Raw genomic sequence first — 10731 nt, forward strand, 5'->3', positions numbered from 1 at the left:
TGTATGTGTTGACTGGTTTTAATATGATAGGGTTTTAGTTATTTCTTTTTAAATCAGATTTGTGCCACTATAATATTGTTTTTATCATTGTTGTGAGCCGCCCCGAGTCTTCGGAGAGGGGTGGCATACAAATCTAATAAATTATTATTATTATTATTATTAATTACAAAAAATCCATCGATCGTGCCTGGATTTCAGGATCGAGGCATCTAATTTTGGGGGTTCTCCCAAAACACTCACCTTAAGTCGGCAGTAGAGTACGGTCAGCACCAACCCGTAGAGGAACAGAATCCCATCCAAAACGTAGCATAGCTGTGGTTCTTCTAAAGCTTCTGCAAACACAAAGAGGCCAGAGAAGATTTGCAATTAAAGTCGACAAATAAACACAGGTAGCCCTCAATTTACAACTGTTCATTTAGTGACCACTCAGAGTTACGACGGTAGGGGAGTGAAAAAGGGGGACTCGGGCCCATTTTTCACCCTTGACGACCGCTGGTACGTCCCCATGGTCACCTGATCAAAATTCGGCCACTCGGACATGGACGACGGTTGCAACGTTTATTTTATTTATTTATTTTATTTATTGGATTTGTATGCCGCCCCTCTCCAGAGACTCGGAGCGGCTAACAGCAACAATAAAACAGTGTACAATAGTAATCTAATATTAAAAATGATTAAAAACCAATTAATATAAAAACCAAACATAGATACATACACACCATGCATAGAATTGTAAAGGCCTAGGGGGAAAGAGGATCTCAATTCCCCCATGCCTGACGGCAGAGGTGGGTTTTAAGTTGTTTACGAAAGGCAAGGAGGGTGGGGGCAGTTCTAATCTCTGGGGGGAGTTGGTTCCAGAGGGCCAGGGCCGCCACAGAGAAGGCTCTTCCCCTGGGTCCCACCAAGCGACATTGTTTAGTTGACGGGACCCGGAGAAGACCCACTCTGTGGGACCTTATCGGTCGCTGGGATTCGTGCAGCAGAATCCCGCAAATTCTCTGGTGACAAGAGAAGTCAATGTCGGTTGACTCAATTAACCATGGTAGTGGTTCACTTAACAACTGCAGCAAGAAGGGAAGAAGATTCACTTAAGAACGGTCTCATTTAGCGGCCTACGTTGGGTCAACTGCGGTCGCTGGGCGTCCTGGGACTAACCATTCTGGAGGATACGAAATCCATTAAAACGGAAAAGAAGTCAACTTGGTTCTTTTGGTTGGAGAGGCTAGTTTTTCTTCATTTAGCATAAAAATCCATTAAGCATAAAACTCATCCGGAAAGACTTCATGAACTCCATCTGTCTAGTCTGGAGGACAGAAGGGAAAGGGGGGACGTGATTGAAACATTTAAATATGTTAAAGGGTTAAATAAGGTCCAGGAGGGGAGTGTTTTTAGTAGGACAGTGAACACAAGAACAAGGGGGCACAATCTGAGGTTAGTTGGGGGAAAGATCGAAAGCAACGTGAGAAAATATTATTTTGCTGAAAGAGTAGTAGATGCTTGGAACAAACGTCCAGCAGACGTGGTAGATAAATCCACAGGAACTGAATTGAAACATGCATGGGATAAGCATAGATCCATCCTAAGATAAAATACAGGAAATAGTATAAGGGCAGACCAAATGAACCAGGAGGTCACCCAAAAATTGGTAGCCCACTTCAAACCCATGAAGCGGTCAAGCGAAACAGAGTCGCGTACTTGCTCCCGACTTTAACAGGGTGGGCGGGCCACCCTCAGATCGCTACTATTGGCTGGGCCCATCGGTAGGTCGCTACTACCCAGTTCGCCTGAAACGGCTGAATTCGACCTTTGAACAGCACTTAAAAAAAGTGACCTACCGCCATTTTTCACACTTATGTTCGTTGCACCATCCTGCGGAGAGCTGAAGGTTTTAAAAATTAAAGTTTTGTATATAAAAACGTGCGAGCATTGTACGAACTCTCCTTTTGTGACTGATTAAAAGTTTTTTTTTTCCAGTGACCTTTGTAGCGAGAAGTAGAAGAGTAAAACAAACAGTTAAGTATCGTTGAAACTTGTGATAAATGGTCAGCATGAATAGATAATCTACTGTTGTTTGTGTCGCATCTTGAAAGACAGGAAACCAACAACGCACGTCGCTTTTTAGGCTAGGATAAGGGGACATGAGAAATGCACGTATCGGGAGATGAAATTCGTTTGAAACCCAGTATATCAGATTAGCTGATGTAACTGACTGTCTTGCTTTATGTATGGTTATGATTGTATGATTGTTTTTAAATAAGGGTTTTTTATAACTGTTTGTTTGTAACAGTTAGATTTGTACACTGTATTGTTGTTGGAAGCCGCTCCGAGTCTTCGAAGAGGGGCGGCATACAAATCTAATAAATAATAATAATAATAATAATAATATAATAATAATAATTGCAGACTCTGTAAAGAAACAGATGAAACAATCAATCACATACTCAGCTGCTGCAAAAAGATCGCACAGACTGACTACAAGCATAGACATGATGCTGTGGCACAGATGATCCACTGGAACTTGTGCCAGAACTACCATTTGCCAGTGGCAAAGAACTGGTGGGATCATAAGCCCAAAAAAGTGATCGAAAATGAGCAAGCAAAACTACTGTGGGACTTCCGACTTCAGACTGACCGAATTCTGAAGCATAACACACCAGACATCCTGATTGTGGAGAAAAATAAAGTATGGATCATCGACATTGCAATCCCAGGAGACAGCAGAATTGAGGAGAAGCAGCTAGAGAAATTAGTGAAATACGAAGATCTAAAAATTGAGCTGCAACGACTCTGGCATAAGCCCGTGAAAGTGGTCCCAGTGGTCCTTGGCACGCTGGGCGCAGTGCCAAAGGATCTTGGCAGACATTTGAAAACCATCGGAATTGACAAAATCTCCATCTGTCAATTGCAAAAGGCCGCTTTACTGGGATCAGCAAACATAATTCGCCGCTACATCACGCAGTCCTAGGTGCTTGGGAAGCGCCCGACTGGTGATGAAATACGAAATCCAGCATAGTGATCTTGTTTGCTGTGTTGTATTGACATAATAATAATAATAATAATAATAATAATAATAATAATAATAATAATAATAATAATAACTAACCTGCATTTTGTTCCCATAAGTGTGCATCCTTGGGATGGCACCGCGTTTTGCAAAATGTTTGGGACAGTGGAGAGATTACTGAGCCCAAATAATCCCTCTTTCCTTCTCCAAAGCCTTCTTTGTCTGATTATTTCTTTTTAGGAATTTCAGCGAACACTGCGGACACGTGCCCTAAATTCAGACCCTTGGCCACTGACTGGGGGGGTTTAACGTGATCTGATTTCGCGACCTCCTGACCGGCCGAGTCAACCGTGCTACTAATTTAAGAACTGTGTCGATTCTCTCAACAAATGTGGTAAGGGTGGCTGTTAAAATGGGGAGGGGAAATTCATTTAGCAAGTGTCTTGCTTAGCGATAGAAATGTTGGGCTCAAATTGCGGTCGTAAGTTGAGATGGAGGTGTGGTCTTTTAAAACTCCTATTTAAGAATCTCAACCTCAATAAATATAATATTTTTTCCCTGTCCTGTTGATCCACCTGGGTTGTATTCCTGCAATTCACATCTTGGAAACGAATTTGTGAAAAAGGAATTTGATCCTTCCGGGTACCCCAGAGAATAAATCACAAGTAACCTTTGTCTTACAAACAATCATTTAACCACCATTCAAAGTTACCATGTCACTCAAAACAGGGACTTATTTACTTACTCACTCACTCACTTAACTAATTTACTCACTTCTGGAGACATAGAAGATTGATGGCTGAAAAAGACCTCCTGGTTCACCTAGCCTGCCCTTATACTATTTCCTGTATTTGATCTTAGGATGGATCTATGTTTATCCCAGGCATGTTTACATTCAGTTACTGTGGATTTACCAACCACGTCTGCTGGAAGTTTGTTCCAAGGATCTACTCCTCTTTCAGTCAAATAATATTTTCTCATGTTGCTTCTGATCTTTGCCCCAACTCACCTCAGATTGTGTCCCCTTGTTCTTGGGTTCACTTTCCTATTAAAAACACTTCCCTCCCGAACCTTATTTAACCCTTTAACGTATTTAAATGTTTCGATCATGTCCCCCCTTCCCCTTCTGTCCTCTAGACTATACAGATGGAGTTCATGAAGTTTTTCCTGTGATACGTTTTATGCTTAAGACCTTCCACCATTCTTGTAGCCCGTCTTTGGACCCATTCAATTTTGTCAATCTCTTTTTGTAGGTGAGGTCTCCAGAACTGAACACAGTACAGTATTCCAAATGGGGTCTCACCAGCATTCTATATAGCGGGATCATAATCTCCCTCTTCCTGCTTGTTATACCTCTAGCTATGCAGCCAAGCATCCTACTCGCTTTCCCTACCGCCTGACCGCACTGTTCACCCATTTTGAGACTGTCACAAATCACGACCCCTCAATCCTTCTCTTCTGAAGTTTTTGCCAACACAGAACTTCCAATACATTAATGACAATAAATGTCCAGACCTCATTCTTAGCCTGTCACCGATCCTTCTTTCCAGAAGACCAAAGTAATGCAATAAAGCAGAATTAATTAAATTCAGTGGAAATTGTTGATCCAGACAGTTCAGGGACATTGAACTTCCTTCTTATGAAATGATATTTCTGCTTTAAAATACTCTTCCCATTTCTTCTTAAGAGCTGGCCTGGGGAACTTGGTTATGGCGCAATCCGATTTGGAGAAAAAATTTGCTTGCGGCCAAAAAGTATGATGGGAACCGACTTGCTCTCTCTTTAGTTTCTGTCCACGATCAGCAAAAACGCTCAACGAAACCACAAAACTTAATTTCTGATGCTGCAAAGTGTAAACATAGGTGGGTTTCTATGAGCAAAGAAAATCAAGCCACCAAAAAGGGAATAAACAGAGGCCTGGAAGAATCTGTAAATATCAAGATTCAACCCGTGTTCCGTTTCATTGGGCTGCATCATGTATTCATAATTCCACTTAAAGGAAATTTTGGCGGTGATTGTACAATAGATAGATCCTTGAGGAGTTGGGCAGCATATAAATTAGATTAATAAAGTAAATAAAAAAAATAAAAATATATAACAAGTCCATTTTTTCTCCTGAGGCTCCCAAGGAGAACCAGCACACAAAAGTTTGAAGCTTTTAATTAAAAATTAAACAAAGAATCCTATCCAACTAAATTATTAGTTTATAACATTCCGTGAAATGTTTCATCATCGATCAATGAAGTTATTAACCAATTATAGTGAATAACAATGAAATGATCAACCAATAAGCAAATCAATTCATTATCACTTATCAATAGCAAATGATTAATTAACAATGATTAAACAAGCTGTTAATAATAAACTGCTACTTAATAATTAACTAAACTGCTACCTAAACTATTATTAGCTAAGTCATTACTTAATAATAATTAACTGAATGACCAATTATTGATTTTGAATTAATTGAATTATTTTTTTAAATTTTATCCAAATGTATTTCTTTTATACAAAAAATATTGCATTCTGTTTTTGGCTTTCTCTCTTCGTTGCAGGAAGATATAGACTGCTGAAAAAAAAATAAAGGGAACCCTCAAAGAACCCATCCTAGATCTAAAATAATGAAATATTCTCATGGAATCCTCTGTTCTGTACAAAGTTGAATGTGCACCACAGCAGGTGAAATTGATGGTCAATCCGTGTTGCTTCCTAAGTGGACAGTTGGATTTCACAGAATTTTGATTGACTTGGAGTTATGTTCTGTTGTTTAAGTGTTCCCTTTATTTTTTTTATTTTTTTGAGCAGAATACAGTATTGATTTTTGTTTGGGGGCATTGCTACCCTCAAATTTTTGATTAATCATCACTTAGGAAGTTCAGACTTTTGATGAATTAATTATAGAGGCTGCATTTTAGCTCAAGTTTTCAAGCAACCGGGAATAAGCAGTATTTTCCTTTGGACTTCCTTTTTTTAAAGTCCCCTTCTTTTTCCTTTATAGCCCATTTCCCCTTTAAAACGTGATGATGGTGGCAGTTCCCCCCCCCCATAACTGCATCAGAGAAACCCGGTTTCTTTTAGTTTCGTTTAACCCAGGCTGTTGGCTGCTAAAAATACCCTTTAAAAAAAAAAAAAGGTTATTTATTCATATCTTGACTTTATTAATTTTGCAAACGACTCAAGGCAGCAAATCCAGTCCTCTTATTTTCCCCCATAACAACAACTTTATGGGTGGAGCGGGCTGAGCGAGGGACTTGGCCCAATGCTGGTTTTCATGCCTAAAGAGAACTAGAACTCCCTGTCTCCTAGTGATAGGCTCAAAGTCACCCAGCCGGCTTTCATGCCTAAGCAGGATTAGAACTCACCATCGCCTGGTGATTGGCCCCAGATCACTCAGACAGCTTTCGTGGCTAAGCCGGGACTTGAACTTCTTGCCCGCTGCCTTAACCACTAGACAAAACTGTCTCTTTTCATTTACATTTTCACTTTTTGGCAGGAGATTCCCAAGAACAAGGGGGGGCACAATCGGAGGTTAGTTGGGGGAAAGATCAGAAGGAAGGTGAGAAAATATTATTTGACTGAAAGAGTTGTAGATGCTTGGAACAAACTTCCAGCAGACATGGTTGGTCAATCCACAATAAACATGCCTTCATTGGCTGCCGATCAGTTTCCGGTCACAATTCAAAGTGTTGGTTATGACCTTTAAAGCCCTACATGGCATTGGACCAGAATACCTCCGGAACCGCCTGCTACCACATGAATCGCAGCGACCAATAAGGTCCCACAGTTGGCCTTCTCCGGCCCCAGGGGAAGAGCCTTTTCTGTGGTGGCCCCGGCCCTCTGGAATCAACTGCCCCCCGGAGATTAGAACTGCCCCCCACCCTCCTTGTCTTTCGTAAACTACTCAAGACCCACCTATACCGCCAGGCATGGAGGAGTTGAGACACCTTTCCCACAGGCTCTTTATATTTTATGTTTGGTATGTATGTGTTGTTTGGTTTTTAAATATGATAGGGTTTTATATGTTTCTTTTTTAATATTAGATTTGTTTTGCTATAATATTGTTTTTTATTATTGTTGTGAGCCGCCCCGAGTCTTCGCAGAGGGGCGGCATACAAATCTAATAAATAATAATAATAATAATAATAATAATAATAATTATTATTATTATTATTATTATTATAAACATAGATCCATCCTGAGATAAAATACAGGAAATAGGGTTAAATAAGGTCCAGGAGGGAAGTGTTTTTAATAGGAAAGTGAACACAAGAACAAGGGGACACAATCTGAAGTTAGTTGGGGGAAAGATCAAAAGCAACATGAGAAAATATTATTTGACTGAAAGAGTAGTAGATCCTTGGAACAAACTTCCAGCAGATGTGGTAGATAAATCCACAGTAAGTGAATTTAAACATGCCTGGGATAAACATATATCCATCCTAAGATAAAATACAGAAAATAGTATAAGGGCAGACTAGATGGACCACGAGGTCTTTTTCTGCCGTCAGACATCTATGTTTCTATGTTTCTAGATGGACCAGGAGGTCTTTTTCTCCCGTCCATCTTCTATGTTTCTATTACATTCAACTCTGGGTGAGAAATTTCCCTTTCAAAGTCTCTCTCTCTCCTACGATGCGCCCCGAGTCTGAAAAGTGAAAACCTTCAGTATGAGCCCCAGAAATGCAGAAGAACTTCTGAGGTTTTGCAGCTCAGGTTCACTAACCCTGATTAAGCCATCACGCAACCTGGCTAGAGCTCAGGACCACGCGAGCAGGCTAGCTGTGGTTCTTTTGCAAAGCATCCCGTGTGGCTTAGCGCATTGACTCCAACAATGGCAGCTCAAGTCGCCAAGGATTGACGCGACTCAGTCAAACCATAGTAAGCCAGCTCAGACAAAGCGACATTCGTGGGATTCTAATGTTGTAGGATAGGGCAACGGAACCTTGAACAATTTGGAAAGGTTTTCCAAATCTTTCTGAAGAGTCACAAGAATCAGCGAAGAGGTGGTTTAAGTTGTTTTCGGATCCTTTTCGCTTTCCCCCCAAGCTGAAACCATTGTTTTGTCCTGGCCCAGAGATAAATTTCTCTTCCCCTAACTGAAGCAAACCATGGTTTAATGCCTTGCTTAAAGACATCCAAAAATAGTCACGAAAGAATTCTGCAAAGCTTGAAAAGAGAATGGAAAGAGAAACTTCTGGCAACTTCGGGAGTTGGGTGGCATATACATTAAATAAAATAAATACATAAACTTAAAACCATCAAGGGAAAATGCCCTTAAGGGAAAGGATTAAAAAAAATTGGGGATTTGGTCATTTTGAAATAGATAGACGCCAGAAGACATGTGCAAACTCATTAAAAAATGTTAAAAATAAAACATTTTTCCCCCAACCAAGTTTTTAATTCCTTGCTCCACCTGCAACCTCCCATCTGTCCATCTATCTGGATCACAGCTGCAAAGTATTTGAACGCCATCACTCTACTAAACAAATAATTCCCTCAACACTGTCAGACTTTCTGCTAAATCTGCACTTCTATTCTACTTGTTTTTCTCATCATTCCTATCACCCATTTCCTCCCATGTTGACTGTATGACTGTAACTTGTTGCGTATATCCTAAGATTTTTATTAATATTGCTTCTTCATTGCTTATTTGACCCCTATGACAATCATTAAGTGTTGTACCACATGATTCTTGACAAATGTATATTTTATTTTATGTACGTTGAGAGCATATGCACCAAGACAAATTCCTTGTGTGTCCAATCACACTTGGCCAATAAAAATTCTATTCTATTCTATTCTATTCTATTCTATGTATATTTGGATTATTCTATATTTTATGAAGTTAATTTGTATCTTGGATTGCCCATTCTCGGCGTGGGAAAGAAATAGTTTTATTTTCACTAACCTCTCTTTAAAATTTAGCATGGCGTTCAGTAAGAGGGGAGAGAAACCACCAACTTATGGTCTCTTGGCTCCTTCTAAATTATGTTGCTAACATTTGAGATCCAAATGATTATTTTTGCTTATTTATTAAATTTTCTGCCTGTTTCTCTAGCAAGCGACTCTGTGCAGGTTGAAATTGTTTGCCCAATTTTGGAAAAATCAGAGACAACCCCACCCCACAAAAGTAATAAAAACAACATCCAAAATGGATAAACTTAACATTGGAATTAAGGGGCCAAAAGGAATTCGAATATTATGAGACGTGGGAACAATGGGTTGAATTAAGGAAAAGAAAGAAGAACATCATGAGTAAACTCTCAAAATTAGTTAAAATGTAAATATGTATATGTAAAAAAAGAAATGTATACTTCTATTAAAGGAATGAGGTTTTCGTAAGTGCCGTGATGATAAATAAATATGAAACTTTTTTTTAATGTAACAAGTAATAAAAGTATGATTAATTTTAATTTTGTTTTTAAAGACATTAATAAAGTTTTCTAAAATAAATAAATTAAAAACACAACGAGCAGCTTTTTCATCTCCGCTGTTTCTAAAATTAACTCCTACGTTGATGGAAGAGTCACTCGGAGATGAATCATGATTTAAAAAGGGACTAGTACGTTCCTCTCGGCACGTTCATTCCTGGTTCACCGAAGAACGATAGTTTGGATAAATCACTTTGTAAAAATGTTTTGGACTTTCTTTCCTTCCTTCCTGGCTTCCTTCCATCCCTTTCTTTTTCTTTCTTTCTTTCTTTCTCTTTCTTTCTCTCTCTCTTTCTTTTCCTTCCTTTCCTTTCTTTCTCTTTCCTTCCTTCCTTCCTTCTTTCCTTCTTTCTTTCTTTCCATTTAAAATTTAAAATAATCGCATCCATCCATAAATAAAAACTGGGACCAAATCTCCAGCTGTTTGCTAACCTCCCAATTTAAATCGGGTTTTAGCTCTAGTTGGCTCCTTTCATGGAGACGGATGAAGGGGTTGCAGTACTCTGACATCTCCCCAAAACCCACCCTTTCTTTTTCTTTAATTATTTTTCTCCCCGACCCACAGATACAAGAGGGTGGACTTTACCTGCTCCCTCCACCATCAGAAAAACCAGAACCGCCACGAGAGGATAGTTCATTTCGGGCACCCGGTGTCCAGAATAGGCAGAGAGAATCGTATCCGGACCGTGCGATGAGCGCCGGCAAAATCCAGTTCTGTCCCCCTCGGTGTTCACACCCTGGTCTCAGTCCGGGGGCTAGGCTGAAGCTTTCAAGGCCACCACCCTGAGCTCAGCAGGATGGACGCAACCACGAAACCCACAAGCTTTCCTGCAAGTGAGTTGTGAACTTGGGGTGTTTTTTAAAGCCGGCGGGCAGCCAAATCAGCTGAAATAAATCAGCTTCCCGTTTTTCTACCCGGGGTTGGAGATTCTGAAACTGGTTTTGGGGGCTGGGAGAAACCAAGTGGGAATAACTGGGAAAGGATCGGGAGAATCTCACGGATTGAGTAAATCAGGGGATTACGAGGAGGATCCAGTTCCTGCCCGAGAACTGGATTCCCGGACGATGGAGGTCGGTTTGACCTTGTGTGACTTTAAGAGAAAAGGGTTGTGGAAGTTGTCTGGATGACCCCCTCCTCGAGCAGAAGATCCAACGCAGCTAGTCCTCAATGTCTGACCGATTGGAGCCCCAGGTTTCAGCTGCTAAGCAAGTCCGGCTGTTAAGTGAATCCCTGCGGCTGTGACGTTAGTAACATCTGGATTTCCGCACGAATCCCAGCGACCGATAAGGTCCCAC

General features: G+C 40.4%; 1 protein-coding gene across 2 annotated transcripts in view; it reads right to left on the reverse strand.

Annotated features, from left to right (window-relative positions):
• Positions 1-10185, reverse strand: part of LOC139175373 (high affinity immunoglobulin epsilon receptor subunit gamma-like) — a 33644-nt gene extending 23459 nt beyond the window's left edge. For both annotated transcript variants that reach the window (XM_070766455.1, XM_070766454.1), the window contains exons 1-2: positions 10022-10185; positions 241-332 (exon numbers count right to left, since the gene is read on the reverse strand). In XM_070766455.1, the coding sequence (XP_070622556.1) occupies positions 241-332; positions 10022-10073 (144 nt within the window). In that variant the 5' untranslated portion in view covers positions 10074-10185. The remainder of the gene's footprint in view (positions 1-240; positions 333-10021) is intronic.
• Between the last annotated feature and the right edge of the window lie 546 nt (positions 10186-10731).

The sequence above is a fragment of the Erythrolamprus reginae genome, chromosome 13 (assembly GCF_031021105.1).
Source record: "Erythrolamprus reginae isolate rEryReg1 chromosome 13, rEryReg1.hap1, whole genome shotgun sequence".
In the NCBI taxonomy this organism is placed as follows: Eukaryota; Metazoa; Chordata; class Lepidosauria; order Squamata; family Dipsadidae; genus Erythrolamprus; species Erythrolamprus reginae.